Here is a 24,760-nt window from a genome sequence, read left to right on the forward strand (position 1 = left end):
GAAACAAAGTTATTGGTTTTCTTGGGATAGATCTACAATAACAAGCTAATGTGAGATGTTGAAATTTTATTCAAATTTTTCAAAATTAATTTGCCACTATCATCTGATTATTTGATGAGTCACTATGCTGAACACAGTGAGGAGTTAAAAAGAGGATTATAATGTATGAAGAATTCAAAACAAGTGATATGACAGACATAAATTCTTATTCTGCTAGTCTACAGTCTTGTCTTGGTTTCAAACTGTCAGAATTTGTAGTAGTGTTGCAATTTACTGCTCAGTCTCCAAAACACTTCTACTATTATCTCCTATTCCCTCCTCCATGACTTTTTCCACCAAATATTCCCTTTCTTGTATCTTGAGTCTCTATCTCTTATCCTACAACATACTAATCTTTTCCTCTTTTGACCTTGTTTTTTTTTATTTAGTCCATTAACCAAAAAAGTTTATTTAAAACTAAAAAAAAGGTTTTTTGAAAATACAAATTGACAAGCCTTTACTAAAATCAGAAATGAAGAGAGATGGAGCACCTGGGTGGCTCAGTCAGTTAAGCATCTGCCTTCAGCTTGGGTCTTGATCCCAGAGTTTCTGGATCCAGCCCCACATCAGGCTCTCTGCTCAGCTTAGAGCCTGTTTCTCCCTCTGCCCCCACCCTGTTCATGCTCTCTTTTACTCTCTCTCAAATAAATAAAATCTTTAAAAAAGAGAGAGAGAGAGATGAAGGGACATTTTACAATAGAAATACAAGGGATAAAAAAATTAAATACAAAAGACCATAAGAGACTGCTATGAAAAATTATACACCAACAAATTAGCCTAGAATAAATGGATAAATTATTAGGAACATAAAACTGAAAAGACTGAATCAAGATAAAACAGAAAATATGAACAGAGTGATTATTAGTAAGGAGATTGAATCACTAATCAAAAATCTCCCAACAAACAAAAGTCCAGAACCGGACAGATTCACTGATGAATTCTACCAAGCATTCAAAGAGAATACCATTCCTTCTCAAACTCTTTCAAAATACAGAAGAACTTTGAAGGAACTCTTCCAAACTCATTTTACAAGACCAACATTACCCTACCAAAATCATACAAGGATGCCACAAGAAAAGAAAATTATAGGCCAATAACCCTGATGAACATAGATTTAAAAATCCCCAATGAAATATTAGTAAACCAAATCCAGCAAAACATTAAACAGTTCATACACCATGATTAAGTGGGATTTATTCCAGAGACACAGGATGGTTTAACATCCTGAAATCAGTCAATGTGATACATCACATTAACAAAATGAAAGCTAAAAATCATATGATCATCTCAATAAATGAAGAAAAAGTGTGTGACAAAAATCAACATCCATTTATAATTAAAAGAGCTCTCAACAAAACAGGTATAGAGGGAATGTAACTCAACATAATAAAGGCTGCATATGACAAATCCACAGCTAAGATATATTCAAGGGTGAAAAGCTGAAAGCTTTTCCTCTAAGATCAGGAACAAGATAAGGATGCCCATTCTCACCACTTTTATTCAACTTAGTACTGGAAGTCCTAGCCAGACCAATTAGGCAAGAAAAAGAAATAAAAGGCATCCAAATTAGAAACAAAGAAGTGCAACTGCTTTTTGACCTTGTTTTTTCATCTAAACTATTGATCTATTTCTCTTTCCCTGTATAGCTAAGCTTTCTGTAATAGTTCACCATCTCTGTCTTATGCTTAAACTTTCCCTGTACTTTGTTCACCTCCAATCTGAATTTTGCTTCCACCTCTCCAAAGGGAACCCACCCAAGATCAACAGTGATATTCTGCTTACAGAATCCCATCAACTTTCAGACTTCCTATTATTTAAGACTTCTATAGCTCTTGATGATGTTGATCTTCTTGAACCTCCCCTCTTGAGATTTCTATGTCATTACTCCCTTTTATTTCCCTTTACTGATGTATGGCACTCCAATTATCTACTAAATGTTTGTTTCCCAAGCCTTTTCCTAGAATTAATTTCTCCACCCTCAATACCTCCCACCCCAAGCTTATTTCAGCCATCATAACATGGATGACCGTCAAATCATCTACGTCAGTATATATGAAATAAGTGAATCCCAGTCTTTGCTTATTTCCCTAGTTCCAAATCTGTATTTCCAACTGCTCACTGTATATATGTATCTGAGTGACCTTCAAATTTCAACATGTCCAATGATTCTTCAAGATTTTTTCAGTGTACAGTACCATTATCTTGACTGTATTTGTAAAATTTATATGTATTTGTAAAATCTGTATTTGTAAAATCTATATGTAAAATTTTAGATTCCTCTGGAATTCCTCATTTTCCCTTACATATAGCCTACATTCAATTGATCATCAAATTTAGTGTCTTTTTCCTCCTCAACATTTTTCAAAACTATTCTACTCTATTTCATTCCCATTTTAAAAGTTCATAATCTTTAACATCTGCTCAACTAATGTCATAACTAATTGGTGCCCTGCATCCACACTCTTCTTACTCTAGTTTGGCATCTACATTGTCACTAGTATTACCTTACTAAACTTAAAATCTAGAGAGGTAGAAACTATTACAGATGAGGAAACTGAGTCACAAGCAAGGTCATGCACTTAGTTAGGTAGGAAAGTTAAAAGTAAAACCCACACAGTCTAGCCCAGAATCTGTGTTCTGCAATACTGTACTTATTACTTTTCATGAAAAATAAAAGACAGCTTATGTTCTTTATAGTGATAGTCCGAGCTACTCAAACCACAACATAAAACATTTATAAGTGTAGAAAATAAAAGATAGTCTACCGTACAAATATGGTTGAAGCCTAAATAAATGTTGCTTAAAACTTTCTAGGTGACCATGCAGGAAATATATAAAAAGTCGTAAGAAGACCAAATAGCCAATCTGTCAAAAGAAAAAGAAAAAAGTATTTTTGTGTTGCATCAATAAACATTTAGAAACTATATGGAAACTAAACCATTTTATTATTACATTTGCTTTTGATGAAACAATTTCAAACTCACTTGAGCTTATGTGCTTTTGAAATAAATTTAAAACATTTATATCAAGGTTGAAATACCGGTTCAGCCAAGAAAGTTTTATAAATCACTTCTACATTATATATAATGACCAATACTGAATGCTATTTTGTTCCATGTCCTACAGAACAGTATTTTTCGAATTGCAAGTCATGCCCCTTAAGTGACTCATGAAATCAATTGAGAGGGGATTTTTAAACAAAAGAAAGGAAAAGAAAGTATCATAGTACACTGCACAGTTCCTTGTTTTGGTATATAAATCAGTGCGTATTATGTGTATGCCGGATTGCAATGCAAAAGATATTTCTTTCTATGAGTCTCAGTCAAAACAGTTTAAAAAACATTTCTTTAGTTTTGAGAAATACTGTGCTTGGGATTCCCTTTTGAAAAAAAGTCATTGCTAAATAAACACTACTATCTTACCTCTGTGAAGTTTCATGTGTAGCAAGCTTGTTTTACATAGAATACAAAAAATGGAATATCTGCAAAAATATATGATGTGTGAAATTTTCACAGAGTATGAGAAAAAAACCCACAAACTAGAGAAATAAATGGAACACAAATTCCTAAATTGTTAAATCATAAGATTATGGAAAAAACAAATAAAACAATATCACTATCAAGATACATGTAGTCCAAATCCTCCTCACAACAATGCAGGGTAATACTGTCAGATCTACACGTAGAAAATAATAGTAATAAAGTAAAAAAGATGATTCTACAAGTCTCAGTGATTCAACCAAGACAATTTTTTTATAGATTTTATTCATTTATTTGACAGACAGATCATAAGTAGGCAGAGAGGCAGGCGGGGGGGTGGGGAAGCAGGCTTCCCGCTGAGCAGGGGGCCCAATGTGAGGCTTGATCCCAGGACCCTGAGATCATGACCTGAGCCGAAGGCAGAAGCTTAACCCACTGAGCCACCCAAGTGCCCCCAACGAAGACAATTTAACAAATAAGTGGCATGACTGAACTTTGAGCCCAAGACTATGCTGCACCAAAAGTCATGAACTTTCTATTATAGCAGAGATTTCCAAGTACTTTTATCACAAAATTCTATTGGTAAAATAAATTCTGAGAATGCACCATCAATATTTATAAATGTATCTATATATTATAAATATCCACCATTTATAGATTTAAATAAAAAGAAAACATTTATAAAGCATATCCAAGGGATCTCTTCATACAGACCACTTTGATAAAGTACAATGCTTCTCTAAGAGATTGAAGTTAAATGGGAAGTGGAAATTGTCATATCATTTAAAAGAATACTGTAGTATTCTAAGCGTGAATATTAAAATAAAATACCCCTCGTTATAGACAATGGATGAAAATTAATCAAAGGGGAAATAATTTGCAAGGATTAGAGATGGATGTTGAAAGGAAAATTCATGTTCAAGAATTTCACATCAGGGGCACCTGGGTGGCTCAGTGGGTTAAAGCCTCTGCCTTCGGCTCAGGTCATGGTCTCAGGGTCATGGGATCGAGCCCCACATTGGGCTCTCTGCTTGGCAGGGAGCCTGCTTTCCCCCTCTCTCTCTGTCTGCCTCTCTGCCTACTTGTGATCTCTGTCTGTCAAATAAATAAATAAAATCTTTTAAAAAAAAAGAATTTCACATCATACAAAATAGAAAAATACATGAAAAACAGATCACTTTGCATGATCACTGTATTATACCCCAATTTGTTCGTAAGTTTCACCTGATCCAGAGGCTCTCCCTTGTTATAACTACGCTTGGGAAAATGGTTTTATAAGCTTTCATCTATAATATTCTGAAAGCCTAAATTTTATTTAAAAATCTGCCTTTCTATATCTCTAAAATATTCTGGGACTCTCTGTGCATATTTCCTCAAGTCCCATTTGTGTACATATTCTTTCTGTAGCTTGACAGCTTGAGCTTTGCCTCTTAAACTGGATCTCTCCTTGTTAATTCCTCTTTCTTCACTCTCCCATCTTTCCTTCCTTTATTCCTTACTACCCTTCTTTCCTTCTCTTTCTATGACTACTTCTTTTAATTTTTCAGACTCTATTATCTAACAGTGAAATAGAAATACTGAATAATATTTATTATCTGTTATATTTTAATGGTTGATTATGTGCTCCATGGTTTTTTACAGATGCTTGAAGAACACTCTATATTTCTATCAAAAATATATTAAACTATTGTTGCTTATATGTTATTCCCTACACTTCATTTAAGTAGACTTTAATACTTAAGATGATTCTACACTCAGAGGTAAATAATGAGGAAAGAAGGCACACAAATTGTGAAAGTAAATAATATTATCGAATCAAATATTTGTGGCTCTTCATAATGCTGAACTATATACTACTTTATCAAAAAATGGTGCATAAGAAGGTGGGTGATGCTTCCCTAGCAATAACTTCCAGTATAGCGTACTGTCGGTATAGCATACCGTCAAAAAGAAAAGATCAAAAGAGAGGTTTCCAATTGACTGTTAAATATATAATAAAAAGTCTACAAAGTCAAGAAGGATAAATGAAATGGCTTCTTGTCTGAAATCAAAGGTACTTATAGAGCATGCTTATTTCCACTAGCTAATTTATATTATCTAGAACAATAAGGAGTAGACTTTAAAATTAGTAAATCTGAGACCCAAGGTAAATGTATAGCATTATAGCTGAGAGTCCACTGGGTTTCAAAACCTTCTCTGTTGAGACCTTGAATAATAACTTAGACTCTCGGGGCACCTGGGTGGCTCAGTGGGTTAAAGCCTCTGCCTTTGGCTCAGGTCATGATCCTAGAGTCCTGGGATTGAGCCCCACATCAGGCTCTCTGCTTAGCAGGGAGATTGCTTCCTCCTCTCTCTCTTTCTCTCTGCCTGCCTCTCTGCTTACCTGTGATCTCTGTCTGTCAAATAAATAAATAAAATCTTAAAAAAAAAAAACTTAGACTCTCTATGTCACAGTCTGTAAAATAATGGCCAATGATAGCACTTACCTTTTAGGATTTTTATAAGGATTAAATAAGTTAATATGTTTAGTTCATCTAAAGCACTGATCATTGTGCAAGGCATTGTGCAAGTTAAGTTCTAAGTATTCACAGCTATTACGTGAACCTGTGCAAATTGTCTAAACTGTCAGATGAGAAAATATAGGAATCTATATTTTAAAAATAATTTTCATAATTTTAAAATCATAATTTTAAATCATAATTTTAAAAATAAATGACATAGTGATGGGGCACCTGGGTAGCTCAGTTGATTAAGCATCTGGTTTCAGCTCAGGTCATGATCTCAAGGTTGTGGGACTGAGGCCCACATAGGGCTCCATGTTCATTGGGTAGTCTACTTGAAATTCCCTCACTACCTCTCCATCTGCCCCTCCCCCCCTCCACTCACACATGTGCTCTCTCTTTAAAATAAATAAATAAATCTTTAAAAATAAATAAATGAATGACATAGTATATATAAATTAATTTGTGCAATGGCTAAGACTTTATTTTATAGTCATTTATTGGTAGCAGAAATATAAATAGCAATGAATGGAAAATGGTCACTAAAGGGAATGAGAAGAAAAGGGGAGAAGAGCCAGACTTGCTTTATGTTTCTCCTGTCATTCTTTTATCATTAATATAGAGATATAGATATCTTTTTAAATCTCTATAATAATTTTATATTATTATAGAAGATATATAAAACAAGGAAACAGGAAAAAGAAGAAAATTTTATATTATTTTTAATATAATTTATATATATATTATAAAATTATATAAATAAAATTTATATAAATTTTATATTATTTTATATTATTATAGGAGATATATAAAACAAGGAAACAGGAAAAAGAAGGAAAAGTCATCATGAGAACATCTTGCCTCTCTTCTCCCATCCTTCTTCTATGCAAAGCCTCAGTTCTTCACACATTCAATTTCTATTATGTGCTCTCTGAATCGTGCCTGGTCTCCATAAGTCTTCTACTCCCAAACATGTCAGAGCGTATCTAGGCTTGATTTCTAAGGGTTAAATATAGTATCCTTCAAAAATTCCCTGGCTGTCATGAATATTTTTATGGTTGGTTTCTACAGTTCATAGTCAAAACTGAATAAGAAATTTTTCTTGCAAATAATACTTAATAATTTTTGCAAGTAATTCTTAAAATACATACATCCTAAAAATAAATATTCTCAAATTTTTTTCTTCTGGCTTTTCTTTATTTTCTTTGCAATAAAACCACTGCTTAACCTAAATTTTTCTGACTCATAATAAATTTTGCAATGGGCAACCATGATCATCACAGGGAGTAGAACTTTATGTCATCCAAGACCTTATAAAACATGCACCCCATGAAGATAGTTTCCCATCTTATGGCTGTAAATGACACATAATACTGAGGGAACAACTCATCTTCTCAAACTGGGCAACTAGTTAAGGTTATCTGTTGACATTTTTAAATGGAAAGTGGCATTTAAAAAGATTTAAAATAGAAAAGAAAAAAGTTACACATATGCAGACATTCATATAAACTTGACCTTAATTATATATTATTTTCTTACATAGTTGGTGAAATTATATTTTCCCAAACTACCTCCATTTGGATATCAAGTAATAATGTATTATCTACATTTAAAGAAGATTAAAATAAACTACCAAACAAGAGAATGTTCCATAATAAAACCGAATGGTCTGTTTAGATCCTAAAACAACTGTCATGTAACTACATGTAGTATGTGTAGCAATTAAAACATATTTAGAATATTTTAAAACATACCTTTATCAGTTTTATTTCAACTGTATATAAGTATGTCTTTTGTAATGCATCACAACAGAGTCTGTATAAAACTGATTCCGCAACAAAAAATAAGGTAGGCAGATGATCATAATCAAAGGAAGCATGGTCCAGGGAAGCATAAAGCATATTTAAAGCTTCTGAAATATTAAAAAGGTAGAAACCATAATTTGAAGATCTTGCTTTTGTCTACATGCCACAATTAAGCCTTACAATTAACTATTTGTTGTCACCAAGACCTGACTGTGGTTTTAAAATATTAAAAAATTTAAATGTTAAATATTTACAAATTCTTTGACACCCCTTCCATTAAGAAGTGAAATCTAAAAAAAGAAAAAAAGGTGAAATCTATACCCCTTTCCCCTTGAACCTGAGTAGGTCTTGTGACTGCTTTAACCAATAAAATGCTAGATGAGAAAAGGCAATAGAGCTGCCACTTGGATCTCTTTCTCAAGATACTAGCTTTGAAACACTTAGCAGCCACTTAGGAAGTCTAATAACTCAGAAGTTACTAAATTGGAGAGACTACAGAGCTAGAGATAGAAGAGAGAGAGAGAGAGATGCCCAAGGAGTTCCAGCTGTTCCAGCCAACACAAAATAGATCACAAGGCCATACAAATAATAATGGGGAAATGAGGCAGAACTGGGTGATAAAAGAAAGGTTGATACCCAGGATCTATAAAGAACTTCTCAAACTCAATACACACAAAACAGATAATCATATCAAAAAATGGGCAGAAGATATGAACAGACACTTCTCCAATGAAGACATACAAATGGCTATCAGACACATGAAAAAATATTCATCATTACTAGCCATCAGGGAGATTCAAATTAAAACCACATTGAGATACCACCTTACACCAGTTAAAATGGCCAAAATTAGCAAGACAAGAAACAGCGTGTGTTGAAGAGGATGTGGAGAAAGGGGAACCCTCTTACACTGTTGGTGGGAATGAAAGTTGGTGCAGCCACTTTGGAGTACAGTGTGGAGATTCCTCAAGAAATTAAAAATAGAGCTTCCTTATGACCCTGTAATTGCACTACTGGGTATTTACCCCAAAGATACAGATGTAGTGAAAAGAAGGGCCATCTCTACCCCAATGTTTATAGCAGCAATGGCCATGGTCGCCAAACTGTGGAAAGAACCAAGATGCCCTTCAACAGACGAATGGATAAGGAAGATGTGGTCCATATACTCAATGGAGTATTATGCCTCCATCAGAAAGGATGAATACCCAACTTTTGTATCAACATGGATGGGACTGGAAGAGATTATGCTGAGTGAAATAAGTCAAGCAGAGAGTCAATTATCATATGGTTTCACTTATTTGTGGAGCATAACAATTAACATGGAGGACATGGGGAGATGGAGAGGAGAAGGGAGTTGAGGGAAATTGGCTGGGGAGGTGAACCATGAGAGACTATGGACTCTGAAAAATAACCTGAGGGTTTTGAAGGGGTGGGGGGTGGGAGGTTGGGGGAGCCAGGTGGTGGGTATTATGGAGGGCACGTATTGCGTGGAGCACTGGGTGTGGTGCAAAAACAATGAATACTGTTACACTGAAAAGAAATTAAAAAAAAAGAAGAAGAAAGAAATGACAGCAAATGAACTTGCAAATATGAGAATTTGTATGAACCAAGAGATTTTTGGAAAAATAATTGAATTTGAATCAGACATATTATCACTACTGGTACAGCTAACAGGAGGTAATTGAAAAGTTCCTCTAAGTTAAATTAACTCCTAAGACTATGATCTTTTTTTTTTAATGTGGTTATTGGTTTTGTGTTTTTTTCCTTTCTTTCCTTCTTAATCATGACCTGTATTGTAGTGTTGTAAATCTGCCTCACAAAATACATCCTAATAACTTTCCTTTTAAAAAAAAATGAAAAATAAAAAGACTAAGCCTCCCCCATCAGTTTAAAAAAAAAAAAAAAAAGATAGTGCTAAAGATAAGTCCTATAAAGAGAAGAGTGGAAAACCTAGAAAATCAAGGCAGAGGAAATAGGACCCCTCAGAGATGAATGAGAAAGAACACAGAGCTAAGGCCCTAGAGAAAACTACAAAGAAGGGCTTCTGAAGGGCTGTCATGTAAATATCTGAAAAGAAGAGCAAATGCAGGGACCTGAGGAAGGAAAAGCCCTAACACATCCAAGGAATAGAAAAGAGATCAGTATGACTAGAGCATAATGAATCGTAATGAATAAGAAGGGAAGGCAGCCAGGAATAAGATCATACAGAGCCTTGTAGTCAGGGCTTCTTTAAAGCGTAATCAGAAGGCACTAGAAAAGATTTAAGCTTTAGTATGATCACTGCTGCATGGAGAGTGAACTATAGAATGAGGAGCGGACAAGAGATTTGCAAGACACAGATGTGGAAGTTTTTCAGTTGTGGAGCCATTACTAAGAAATCATATTTAGGGTTTTTATTTGGAGTTCAGTATCTTGAAGAATGAAAAAGCTTTTGGCTGTGTGTAACAGGAAATGCAAAGAAACGTCTTCAAAATAAGTATGTTTATTATTTCACAAGATCACAGATGGAAAGACTGTAGGGCTGGCTCATATACCTGCCCTCTGTAAGCATTTTTCTTTCATTTTCTAGTTCTTCTGATGTACATGGTAACAGGGATGACCACACAAGCTCCAGGCATCTTTCTCATACCAAGCCATTTAGAGACACATCAAAAGGCATAGGGAGGGAAGAGGTGCTTTCTTCCCGGTCTATCTTTTTCAAAAGCAATTCAACAAAAAGTACTTGAAATAGACCTGCTTTTATATTTCTGGTTAGGACCAGCTCCTGTGACCACTCCTAATCTAATCACTGGCAAGCAAATAGGAATATCCATGATTAGTTTAGATCACCCAAGACTCACTGCCCAGCCCTCCACCCCACCACCCACACTACACCCAGGCTGCAAGGGCCTGCCCTCTTCTGAATCACGTGACTGCAGGACACCTGAACAAAAGGGTTTAATGGGCAAAGAAAAACAAGTAGCTACTGGTTGTTGATAAGCGAGGGGTGTTTACTTCAATATTGTTTAAACATTTAATAGAGGTCAGGCTGTGGATAGCACTGTGATCAGAATGCCATAAAGACAAGTTAAATACAGAATTGTTCTTACTCTTCCTGTTGCTTGAAACCTCCCAGTTAGCCCTACAAAACTCAGTTTACATGGAGAACTACTCTCTGACTTCATTTGGTTAACATTCTAAAGCTCATTTTAAAAGGCATACACATAAAATTCAGGATAATGATAAAAGGTATTTTACCTCTTGAAAAACAATGTTTTTTAATTTCTTTTTTAGATTGGTTGGAGGATGGTTTGGAAGGAGACATATAAATGAGAAGTGATAAATGAAAACGTAATGAGTAAAATGGCTGTTTAAAATAAGTGAAAAACAAAGGACCATTTGGTTAACGTTTTATGAGTAAGAATCATAAAATGCCAAAACAAGTTTCTCTAAAGTATAGTGCCTATTGTAATTGAAAATCACTTCAATGACATTTTATATTACTTTTTAATTAGTTGCTAATTTTAGAAAAAAGCAATGAAGACTGTGCTGAACAAAAGTTTTTAAAACAATTTTGTAATTAAAAAGTTGAGCAGTCAAATTCATAAATCCAAAATTACAAAAGGAGCTTTCATAGTGAAACATTACCAGATATTTCAATATAGAAAGGCAAATTTTCCTTGGCTCTTGCACAATTTCTAAATATTAAAGGTCACAAGTTACGCCTTTTCTGCTAATCTAGAAAACATTCAGGGTAACTAAGAAGAGCTTAGTAAGAGTACATACCATCTTGGATTTCTCCTTTGCACTGAGCTAGATATATTACTTCCATCCATGCAGTAGGAAGATGCACATGCTTCCCAGAGCCTAAGGTTTTGAGACCCAATTTTCTCTGTTACGAGTAAGCATGAAAAGGCAAACCAAAATGTATAGCTTCTTACAAATTTATTTACTAGTTTACTTATTTTGATTATTCCTTAGTTATATTCTGAAAGTCACTCTATGAGGCTATGCTCTATAGCTAGTTTATATAAAACTTTGTATTTTTGTTTATATCAATTTTATTTTTTGATATTTTATGTAAATTGTATTGGTGCTAAAATGTAAAGGATGTTTGTTAATATTCTGAGTTATATCATTAGTCATTTGCTAAAAATAATTCTCATTCTTTACTCTCAAGGGATTACTTCTACCTCATTATCCAACCCAGAAAATGCATCTCTGATTCTAGAAGGAAAAGTATATTGAATGTGATTCAACAGAAATTAGCTTCATGCCAATTTGCTGGAAAACTCTGGCTACTTCCCTGTGAACGGACTGAAATTAATGAACCTGAGATAGATACCAAGATTGCTACTCTTCCCTTAATGGGCCCACTCCTGGGGCTTCCCCAGGGAGCAGTTGGACAATTGGACAGAAGCTCATTGATGAATGTATCTGCTAGCACCTCTCAGTATGCATACTTGCCAGAAGAATATTCTTTTTCTAATCAAATTTTTTCCAAAATTGTAATGTATGTGAGCAACAGTGAAGTGGAATGCTGGGAAATCACCACTACCACAACAAAAAAGATGGCTTAATATATGTTCCAGTTCTGTGCGACTTTTATTTCATTAATTTTTTATATTATGTATATTGGTAATATGGTAGATATGTACCATATGTACATATATATATACCAAAATAAATATGTATATGGTATATGTATATTTGGTAATATGTATATTACTTCTCTGCCTAACACAAACTGGATCTAATGTAAGAAGAGCAAAACAAGGATTTATTTCACTTCATGTTCTGTTTTGATATGTGTTTGAAAATTTGGAAGCTAATGCATACTGTTAAAGAATGTATTTTCTATAAGTTTGGTGAATAGTTATAGAGAGAGAACAGAGTATATTATGTATGTATTGTGAAGGTTTAGGGAAGCTTCCTTTCTTCTTTGAGACACATGATATCTCAGTCAACATTTTTTTTTAAGGAAAAAGTGGAATTATCATAATCAAAAATTTATTTGCCAGCCTTTCATATTTTGTGGTGAGCTCCTGGACTAGTATCAACAGCTAGCTATCTTCTTCAATAATTTGTGGAGAATCTTCACCTAAAAAGCCCTTTGTCATTGAATTATCTGGTTATCAGCTTTAATTTTACTTTGCATTAATATCTTTAATGATACTTAATGACTTTAAAAAGTTATTTCTTATTTTTACTTTTGATATTTTAGAACATGTAACCACCCACCAACTAGAACAGAAAGTCCATATATTAAATAATCAAATAGTGTACTATTACCTTACATCTGAGAATGGTTTTTCTAGCTAGGTCCAACAACTCTTCCTTTTCTTTTGGATTTCTTGCTTGATTGAATCTCAAGATGAATTCTTTTGTGATTGAAAATGATGGACTAAACCAAAAAACAAATCAATCGTTATAGATAATAGTTCCCAAATTTTAATTAGTCAATTTCTAGGGGCTAAGCATAACTATTTTCTTTTGAAAAAGTACCTTACCTTAATAAAAATGTTTCATACACATACAGAGAAATCAGTAAGATAAGTAAATATATATATGTGTGTGTGTGTGTGTGTGTGTGTGTGTGTGTACAGGACTCCTAGATTTATCTAATCATACTCTTGGATTAAGAAACAATTCTCATGATGTAAAAGAATTTTGTAGCTTCTAAAAGAAAAGTTTCTGAAATGGTTGCCAGAAGTCTTGCTGGTATATGCCTTCTTCATAGGTAAAACCCAGCACAGCTCTGATTATGTTGAAGACTGATTTATCTCCTTTCATATAACAGTGTTGGTTCAATTTAAGCTAAATTTTTATTCCCTACATGCAAGTGAAATGCAACTGTGGCAGCAGTAAAATGAGCAAAGGAGGAAAGATGTATGTGGCAAGGTCAGAGAGGTGACAAGTATCAGATTAACTCTGGATGAGATGAGAAGTTATTGCAGGGTTTTGATAAGAGGAGTGGCATGATTTAGCTTAGGTTTTAATAGGCTCATTCCAATGTCTATTGAGATTTGGAGTGTGGAAAGGTGGGAGGTAGCATGGAAGGAGGCACATGTATACTTAGGTGAGATGCAATAGTGGCTTAGATCAAGAAGATAGCAATGTCAGTAAAAAGAAGAGATTGGATAATGGGTATGTTTTGACATTAGCTCCAATTAAGACTGCCCAAAGAATTAGAAATTAAGCATGAGAGAAAAAAAAGAAAGAAAGAAAGAAAAGAGTCATGATTGAACTGAATAACTGGAAGGATGGAACTGCAGTTTTCTGAGAAAGGGAAGATTGGTGGAGAAGCAGATTTGGGGTGAGGGTAGAGAATAAGTTCAGTATTGGATATATTACATTTGAGATGACCATAGCCATCCTAGTAGAGACAGAGAATAGACAGATATATGAGCTTGAATTTCAGGGAGAAAAGTTCAGTCTAGATACATCAATTTTGGAGTCATTATTGAGTCATTAAAGACACATGTGGTATTTAAAGCCTTGCAAATAGAAAGGAACCCCTGGGGAAAGTACAGAGAGAGTAAACAAATATTTCAAAGAGAAGTAGGAAAAATAAGTTGACAGTATATGTAAGAGAATGAGTAGAGTGATTATAATGATATACCACAGGATTTAAGATGGGCATGGGATCAAAAGTGATATCAGAGGGGCGCCTGGGTGGCTCAGTGGGTTAAAGCCGCTGCCTTCGGCTCAGGTCATGATCTCAGGGTCCTGGGATCAAGCCCCGCATCGGGCTCTCTGCTCAGTGGGGAGCCTGCTTCCCTTCCTCTCTCTCTGCCTGCCTCTCTGCCTACTTGTGATCTTTGTCTGTCAAATAAATAAATAAAATCTTTAAAAAAAAGTGATATCAGAGGAACAGTGAATAAGTAGTAGAATCAATGAGTTGTTTATTTGTGTGGTCAAATAACTGTTAGAGTCATGCTATCAGAACAAGCGGTCCAGAAGAATAAAACACATTTTTGTAACAACTTACTATATTCAGAATTTACTGAGTTAGTTGTTTTGTGGGATACAGGGAAAAAATACATGAATAAAAATCAGATTTTGCCCCTGCATAATTCACAGTCCTATTGAGGAGACAGATGTATGTAAAAGTAATGGTGCCTTAACGATCATAGAATAAGCAGAGATATTGACCGTCTCCTATTAGACTTTAAAGTGGGGATACAAGAATGAAATAAAAAAACCCTGCCCTCATGGAGCTTGTAGTAAAACAGAGGAATAGTTGAGGTGTTAGCATGCACAAGCTTTGCTAGAACTGGGCATTTTGAAATTAGTAATTTCATCCTTGATTTCATGTTCTCTATCTCACTCTTGCCCATGGAGACATCTGCTTAGATAGATACAGTGTAGGCTGGCTGAAAACTCTTTCTTGATAGTCATCTGGGATGACATTTCTTTGATGCTCATGAAGAGTCCAAAATAGCTTTAATCGTCCCATTTGTACAAAGTGCTATGGGAATTACAAGAAGATAAGGAATCTTTGAAAACATGGAAAGTGAATGCCTTTCAGCTTTCTGTATAGATACTGAATCCCTTAATTGGTGTCCCATAGCTCATGTCAGTAAATATTTAGTGGGAAATAAATATAGCTATTTGAACCATGTCTAGCCCATCACAAAGAAATTGAGGTCGTTACACAAATTATCATATAATGATATACAAATAACACCTAAGAAGCAAAAAAGACACTTTAAAAGTAAATATAGGCATTTGAATAGAAAATATACTTTGGCTTCCCACATTCGAATTTCTTCACACATTCTATTTTCTTCAAAAATAAATGTAATGTATTGTAAGTATATAAGTGCAGTCCTGTGGAATAGATAGTAAATAAAGAGCATCATTCTAATTTTACATATAGAGAAAATATACTTTATTTTAATAACCTACCTAAACTATTCATCAGAACTTTTTTTTTTTTTAGCTGACAACTCATTTGTTTAGTAAATATTTAAGAGAAGTCTCTTACACACAAGATATTTTGCTATATACAATGAGGGTGAGAGGAGAAATCAGATTCAACCTCAGAAAGTTCCCAATTTGGAAAAAAAGAAAGAAAGAAAGTTCCCAATTTGGAAGGGAAATGAGATGCAACAAAAAAATGTGCTAAAAAAAAAAAAAGAAATCCTGTAGGATTTAGAAGTAGAAATCATGATTCCAATGATTTCTAGACATATAATCTTTGCTTAATCACTTAATCTGTGTGAACTGTCATTTTGCATATGTGGAAATGAGAAAATCTTGTAGAATTCTGGGAAGTATCAAATCAGAACACAAAGTCTAGTTCCTGATACATATCAAGTGCTGAATGACTGTTAGTTATAAGCAATACTGTTTTTGGTTAAAGGTTCAAAAAAAGCTTCTTTGCAGAAATGGCACTTGAGCTACACCTTGAACAGTGAAGAACTGGAATGTGACAGAACAGCGACTGTCCTTTCAAAATTCTTTCTCTGCCTTTTCTTTGGCATATGATCACCTAGCTACTCTATATTTCCCAGTCTTTCTGGCTGCTAGATATGGGCACATGGCCAAGCCAGTGGGATATGAGCAAATGTAATATATGCAAATTTCAGGTCACCTCTAACTTAAAAACATACCATTTTCTCTAGAATGATGCTTTTTTTTCCTTCCTGTGAAGTGGAACAAAGACACAGTGCTGAATCAGCTTTGATTAGGAAGATGAGTACAACACCCTATGAGATAATGAGGGTCCTGAGTTTCTCACTGACCCCAAAAGCAGAGCTGTCCTGTCAGCCTTGATCCATTGACTTTTTATGTCAGATAATACATTTCTATCTGATATAAGCCACTGAAATTAGAAGTTTCTTTCTATAGTTGTTTCAAATTTATCCTAACTAATACAAATAGGACCAAAGAGAAGAAATAAGAAAAAATAAGAATTTTAACCCAGCATAGACAGAATCCTTAAAATCAAGATAGGAAATGAAGATGGAAATTCTGGGTTGAGAACAAACATAAATGGCATTGAAGAGTGGTCTATGGCAGAGATTCATAGACGCCTACATCAGTGTTTATTCTCCTTTTTCTTATGAAAAGATTCTTTCTTGCAGTTAGGTGTACCTGTATGTCTATGTTTCAGCTAGTAAAGGTAAGTAAAATGTGCCTGTTCCATGCAAACAAGCAATTCTAGACTGAGATACCAAACAGAATGAAGATAAAGAGCATGACCAAAAATACACATCTGCAGGGATATCAAAACTAAGTACAAAGAGATCATTAGAGTTAATGTTTAGAAGGTCTGTGGAAATCTTCGAGAGTGGTTTCACAGGGTGCCCAGGTGGCTCAGTTGGCTAAGTGACCAATTTCAGCTAGGTCATGATCTCACGGTCATGAGATCAAGCCCTGTGTAGGGCTCCATGCTCAGTGCAGAGTTTGCTTCAGATTCTTTCTCACTCTCCCTCTACCCCTCCCTCCACTTGTGTTCTCTCTCACTCTCCCTCTCTCAAATAAATAAATAAATCTTTTTAAAAAAGAGTAATTTCACTAGTGAATTACTTATACTGAGTTGAGTTTAGGGATAATAAAAATCTGTTATCTGAAAACATTCTGCAAAATACAAAGCTGTAAGGTCTTCATGATTAGTGCCTGTGTTGGCCATGAATACTGTACAGTTTCAGATTCACTTGATTCCTGCCTGCATGATCTTTATGGCCCAAAGAGTGAGCTGTCCCTCCTCTTCTACATTTGGAGTAGCCATGTGCTGGATGACACAAACTGGAAGTATGGATGAGTTAGCACCTATGTAATGAATCTTGACCAAAGAAAACACTAAACAAAAACAACAGATGAGATGAATAACCCTTCTCATTTCTCCATTGCATGGTCTACTATGAGATGTGGCTTCCTCCTGAAACCATGCCTTAATGAGTCCCATCATACCAAGTATGGACCTGTCTGCTATATTTCATCTTGCCAAGTTGTGATTTAGTGCTCCAGGTAGTAATGCATCAAGGTTTCCTGCCTCATTTTCCTTTTTTTTTTTTTTAATCTTTAGTGTACTGACTTTGCATTTATTTGACCCCAAATAAATTATTAGAATTTTAATCCTCTTCTCATATTCTGCCTTCTAAAGACTTGGGCTAAGACAGTGGTATAAGCCCCATTATAAGAAGACTATGATTTCTATGATTTTGTAAGACTCTACATACTTTGTACAGATATTCTCACCAGTAGCTACTGATCTCTCATCTGGGGTAATACATTCTAAAAGAAGCTACATTTAATTGCATGTGTTCATGCTCTTTATGGCCATCCAGATCCAACCATCCAGATTTTGGCTAAATCATCTGTAGCCATCCCCAAATATGATAATATAGATGTCTCAGGCTAAAATTAACAGACCTGATTACAAGGTCTTAGCCATTTAGAATTTCACTAAAGACTTATAATAATTCAGATAAATGAAAAACATACTATAGATAAACTAAACAAATGACCAGAATATAAATGTAAGTCTAGAAAAGTTTCTTCTTGCTGCTGACAACATACATTTATAGCCCATACTACAATGCTATATTGTATTATAAATGTATGTTTATCAAAATCAGTAACATTATATAGATATGTACATATAGAGCATTTAAAAATATTTAGAGCATGTATTTGCAGAGCACATTTTCTAACTATAAAAGGGTCAAAAACATTAATAAAAGGAAAAATTTCAGGTTTATTAACATTTTAGGAAACTTTGAAGACTAGAGCCTCCCAAATATTAAAAAAAAAAAAAGCAGCTTCTGTGAGAAAGAGGTAAATTAATCTAATAGCTTGACTAAATCTTCCTAATGTAAGAGTTACATTCCCTTTTATTTTTTCCAGTCAGCTAAAATAAATGTATGTATTTGATGTAAGTCTTCAAAATCTTCCAGTCTTCTGCACCTCTGAGATGAAGTAAAAAAAGCAACAGACTACACACAATAAAATAAACTTACTTAAGAAGAAAATCGTAACAAAATAGTATACTCTGAACCAAATAATCCATTTTAAGATTGTGTGATTTTCTCTTTGGTCTGGAATAGACTTTAGTACCTCATCTGAAGGATTTACAGGGAGCCCTAACTGTGTCTCCAACGGAATCCACACTAGGCCTGCAAAAACACATGTTTTAAGGAAGAATACGTGAAGCAAATACAATATGAGGCATATGACAATTCATGTGACATCTAAGAAGAAAAATAAAGGTTATGTTCCTTCATCCAAGACAGGTCTCTGCTTCATCTCAAACAGCTGGTGCCAGAAACAGAATCTGGTTTCCTTTGGTACAAGGGGCAATGGAGACAAGACCAAGTATGTTTTCTAAGTGACCATGCAGTAAGCAAAAGCCAGGATTTTCAAGGTGCAGGAAACTTGGACTCCCTCCACATTGCCTAACTAAATGCCTAAGGTAAAAGCAATCAGAACTAATCCCAGTCCCTTCTTCCAACCCCAGGGAGCTGTAGAGAAGGCTGCTATGGCGCTCAGCAGAAAAGTAAAGAGAATGGAAAAACATGTGTGTGTATTTGTGTGTGTTGCTGAGATCAGTCTTAATGCAGATTTACACTCCAGGCAGATTTAAAACTTGGGTAACGAGAAGTAGTCACAAGGAAAATGTCACATATCAGAATAAACTATTCAAAGTATAGTAAAAAGAGACCAAAAAAAGAAAATGGAGATGAAAGAGGGGAAGGTCAAAAATACAATGAAATGATCTAATAGTAAAAACTCTCAGAAGGAAAGAAAATGAGTTGTCAAGGTAATTTCTGAAGAAACAATATCTGATAACTTTTTAGGAATCATGACACAGTCCTCAGATTTAAAAGGTTTGAGAGATCCATGCAAATAATTTTTTAATAAAATTACATTCTGACACAGCATTGTAAAACTGCAGAAAATGCAAGACAATAAGAAATTTTTGAAAGCACCCAAGGTAGGAGGACACAAACTAATATTAAAGAAATAACATCAAAATTTCACCTAATGTCTCAACAGCAATAATGGAAACTATGAGTGGAATGACATCAGTCTGCTGAGGAGGGAAAAGAAAGGGAATAAAAGTGATAACAGACCAAAGATAATTCTATATTCAGTTTTAAATTTCCTTCAAGAATAAGAATAAAATAAAAGTATATTCAGACTAACAAGATCAGATTTTTCTCAATAAAAAATTCTAAAATTTTAGAAGTTTTATATCTGGCTGGCAAAAGAAAAACAAGGCCTAAGAAGCAAAAAAGGAAGGCAAAGCAAGGAAAGTGATTAACAATAAATAAAATATAAAGGAACATTAACTACTTAAATTAGTAATGAAGTCTAGTGGAAATTTAAAAACCACAAATTAGAATTAAATTGCTAGATAAGGTTTGAGGACCCTAATTATACTTAATCATGAAACGTTTATTCTTTTTTAATAAAGATTGAGATAAGCATGCTTAGAATCGGTAAGAGAATTTAGCAATATAATTGCATGTAAAATCAATGTATAAAAATCGATTGTATTTCTCTCTTCTGGAAACATAAAAAAATCTATTTAAAAATATATGTGTAAAACATATAATTGTATACAAAATACCAAATACAGGGGAATAAAACCTAACATCTTAAAAGATGCACAGTCCCCCTAAGAAAGAAACATTAAAACTTCACTGAGAAAATTTCACAAGTAACTAAATAAATGGAAGTTATATCTTGTTCATAAATTGGAATCCTTATTATAATAAAGATGCCATTATCCTCAAACTTGTCTATAGATTCAGAAAAATCCAATAACCAAACCCAACAAGCTTAAAAAAAATGACAAGCTGACTCTAAAAATTATATTAATGAAGAAGAACATATATGGAAAATCAGTCATGTTGACTACTGTTATTATTAAAATGATGATAATAAGGTAGCGTGGCACTGGTATAGAGACAAATGGGCCAATGAAACAGAATAGACAAGCTAAAAACACCCATTATATGTGGATACTTTATGCAATAGTTGTACTAGCAAAATATTGGAAAAGGATGTTCTTTTCAAAACATGGTGTTAATCAACTAGGTATTTAAATAAAAAAGGAAAATTAGACCTGTAGGTAACACCATTAACAAGAATTGTTTCTACACGTATTACATGAAAGGCAAAACAGTAAGGTTTTTAGAAAATAATGTATAAGAATATCTACATGATATTGAGGTGGAGACAGATTTCTTAACCAAAATACAAAAATCACTAATCATAAAAGACTGAGAATAAGTTCTGTTCACTAAATGGCATATATCCCATGATCCAACAATTCCACTCCCAGTTATGTACCTTAGGATATGTGCTAGGATGCTTGTACAAGATTGTTCATGGAAACGTTGTTCATAATAACCAAAAACAGGAAATAATTGAAGTGGTCAAAAACAGAAGAATGAATGGATAGTTCACAGTATGTTAATGAAATGGGCAAATGGAGTGAGTGAACAAAATCAGCAATGTAAAGTATATAACTACTCTTAAAATCATAATGACTGTATTAATTTCCAGGACTTCTGTAGATGAAGGCATCATGTAGATGAAAGGCATCACAAAAACAAAGTTAAAAGACAAGTCAACGACTGAAAGAATTCATAACAAATATTTAAGAATATCAAATATCAGTAAGAAAAAAACACCTAAAAAATAAGTTGGGAAATAAACAGATAAAAGTAATTCTAATGGTAACAAATATTAAAAGATGCTGAGTCTCATTAGTTATCAGAGATTTTAAAAAGTTATCAGGCAAGTCCCACTTGTGGCCTATTACAATGACAAATAGAAGAAGTCTGACAATATCAGGCGATGGCAAAGATGTGGGAGGTGATACTTTCATATACTGTTGGAGACAATGTAAATTGATTGAGATACTCTAGACAGCAAGAGAATTAAGGAAAATTCAAAAAGTGAGGAATAAAAAAAATCCCACTCCAAAGCAGCACTTACCCAGATATACAAAGAGAAATATATAATGATTTTTACTATAGCACTGATTCATTGGCAAAAAACTGGAAAATAAATAAAATAAGAAGTATGCATTATATGTAACACTATACAGCCACTAAAATGAATAAAGAAATAATTATCAATAATAAAACATAATTACTGGCATGGATTGAATTAAAAACATAACACTGACTTTTAAAAAATCAAATCACAGATAAATAAGTTAGGTATAATTAATTTATATTTACATAAAAAATGCAATTTTATATTCATTCATATTTAAATAGAAAAATGAAGTGAAATGATAATATACCACAATTATTTTAGTTGGGAGGGCAGGTGGTCAAAGAGCTTCACTTTTATCTGTTGATCTAGTTTTTGTTAAGAAAAATATTTGAAACAAATGTAACCAAAAGTCACTATGCAAGTTTTCTTATATAGTCTATAATTCTCTTCATTTTTAAGTTTTTAAAAATTTCTTAAAATCACAATTTTTAAATTATCAACAAGATTTGATCTGATAACTTCATTTTAGAAACTTTATCCCAAGAAATAATTTGAAATGCAGAATGACATTCTATTTTGGCTTAATTTGAAATAGCAAAGGACACAGAAATAACTAAAGTGCTTTGTAAGACGGTAGTTATTAAATACTTTCTCTTATGCATTTCACAGATTATTATGGCAGCTTAATAGACATATATAATTATAGGACAATGTTTATTTTAAACAGAAAGTGCAGAATTCAAAATTTCAGAAATATATGTTCATTAAAAATTATGAATCTATTTATTTAAAAATAGTAAATACATTGAAATACATATTTTAGAGCTATATATGATTTTAAAGAAATTGTTCATAATATTCTGTGCTTTCTAAATTCTATAATGCATATCAATCTGCAAGTTTATTAACATGAAAATTCTTTCAAACTTACTTTGGTTTATTTTTCTTTCTTTTCCTTAAATTTTGAATTTTAGACTTCAAGAATTTTTCATGATAAGAAGAAGATATCACTCCTAATTTATTAATCATGGGTGACTTGTTAACAGACATACTCACAGATCATAAACCTAAAGAAAAATGTTAAATTTTATGTTAGAGTACAAATGCACTTTTAGTACCAAAGAATACATTACAAACAAATTCATGATTTGTGGGGAAAAGGGTGGCAAGAAGGTAAATCAGACTTAGGAAAGAAATTATAGTAAGGAAGAATTTAAGTTTAATATGTCAGACCCAGGAGTCAAACCCAACTTTGAATTGAAAACCCACATTCTATTATGTTACTATTAAAAACTTATCCTTTCATATAATATAGCCTTTACTATACTTTAGCTATTGTATCAGCAAAACCATTAGAAGAACAATATGGCATAGTAGTTAAGAAGATACAATCAAATTGATTTACTTAACTGCTTGTGCCTCAGTTTCCCCACTTGTATAATGGGAATAGTACCTCCCTACAGAGTTGCTGTAAGAAATAGGTCAATATATGTAGATTGGTTAGAACAGAGCGTGGTATATAAGAAGCTTTATGTAGGGGCTTGTGATCATTATTAGATTACTATGTTTCCTGCTTTCTAAAATTACTTGTAAATTTTTTTTGTCTTCTGTCTTTTTACCAGTTAGATTACGTTTTCTCAGCTTGTCCTCATATCCAGTTTTATTTTCCTTTTGAAGTATGTCTGAATACATTTTATAAGACCAAAACTAGAAGACACTATTTCTGTTTAGTACAGTATTTAAATAGCAAAATGAAGTATTGAAATACATAGACTTACATTGAATTATTTTGCACTTAGTTTTTAAGCTAGGTAATTGTTAAAACTGATTAAGGTTCTAACAGGAATCAGAAAACACACTCAAATGGAGTAACTAAATAAAGGGACTCCAAAGAGATGGGCAGAGTTATTCAAACAAACAAACAAATACAATGAAATAATATCTGAGATGGTGCCATTCTCAAGAGTCTGGAAGAAAGGGGTGAAACCACCACTCTTGGAACTGAGGGAAAGAAGGAGCCAGAAAGAATAGCTGTAGGAAAGTGGTGTTTGATTTAAAAACAAACAAACAAACAAACAAACAATCCAAACAAACAAACTTTGGCCTTTGGTCTAGACTTACAGCCCATCTGAGGTTGCCTGCTAAGAGGGAGACTAGAGACAGGAATTTTGATCTCCCCCTTCTGCCCTTCACTCCAATTACCTGCCTGCACTTCCCATTAGCTAAGCCAAACTAGAAGCCAGAGAAGGTATAAGGCAGAGTGGAAAAGGACAGACAATGGATCTGAAAGGCCAATGGGAAAATATCCAGTACAAAATGGATTATAAACACAAAACATTATTATCTATTGCTATTGGTTATAGCAAAGTCTGCTTCTAATAATCTACATCCATTTGAATATAAGGTAAATGTATTTTTAAGTCAGTAGCTATACTGGGTTATATATATAGGGATGTCACTTAGAGTGACCCTAATGTCAATATATAATATAAGTTTTTCCCAAACAGGACTAATATATTCAGGAGTTTAATTTTTTTAAGTTTTTTTTTTATTATTATTTATTTGACAGACAGAGATCACAAGTAGGAAGAGAGGCAGGCAGAGAGAGAGGAGAAAGCAGGCTCCCTGCTGAGCAGAGAGCCCGATGTGGGGCTCGATCCCAGGACCCTGGGATCATGACCTGGGCCAAAGGCAGAGGCTTTAACCCACTGAGCCACCCAGGCGCCCCAGGAGTTTAATTTTTAACAGTGAACAACATCATATTGGATTCACATCAGATGTTCCTACCTTAAAAGGAACTCAGGAAAACAATTACGAACAATTAATGATGGAGATAAAGAACACATAAGCACCAAACAACAATAATAGAGAAATAGGGATATTCAAAGGGTTAATTTGATAAATATGGTAACAAATGTTGCACATTTATGGTTGCTATTATGTTTGACAAGTATTTATTGTGAGTCATACAAAATTATGAAGATAAGATGTT

At 33.7% G+C, this 24,760-nt stretch overlaps 1 protein-coding gene across 1 annotated transcript in view; it reads right to left on the reverse strand.

Moving 5' to 3' along the window:
• Positions 1 to 22,818, reverse strand: part of LOC111148446 (transmembrane protein 232) — a 254,105-nt gene extending 231,287 nt beyond the window's left edge. Inside the window, exons 1-5 of the mRNA XM_022504999.1 lie at positions 22,700 to 22,818; positions 13,096 to 13,207; positions 11,590 to 11,695; positions 7,774 to 7,931; positions 2,805 to 2,904 (exon numbers count right to left, since the gene is read on the reverse strand). Of these exons, the coding sequence (XP_022360707.1) occupies positions 2,805 to 2,904; positions 7,774 to 7,931; positions 11,590 to 11,695; positions 13,096 to 13,207; positions 22,700 to 22,818 (595 nt within the window). The remainder of the gene's footprint in view (positions 1 to 2,804; positions 2,905 to 7,773; positions 7,932 to 11,589; positions 11,696 to 13,095; positions 13,208 to 22,699) is intronic.
• Between the last annotated feature and the right edge of the window lie 1,942 nt (positions 22,819 to 24,760).

This window comes from Enhydra lutris, unplaced genomic scaffold, assembly GCF_002288905.1.
Source record: "Enhydra lutris kenyoni isolate GAN:26980312 unplaced genomic scaffold, ASM228890v2 scaffoldscaffold19, whole genome shotgun sequence".
NCBI lineage: Eukaryota > Metazoa > Chordata > Mammalia > Carnivora > Mustelidae > Enhydra > Enhydra lutris.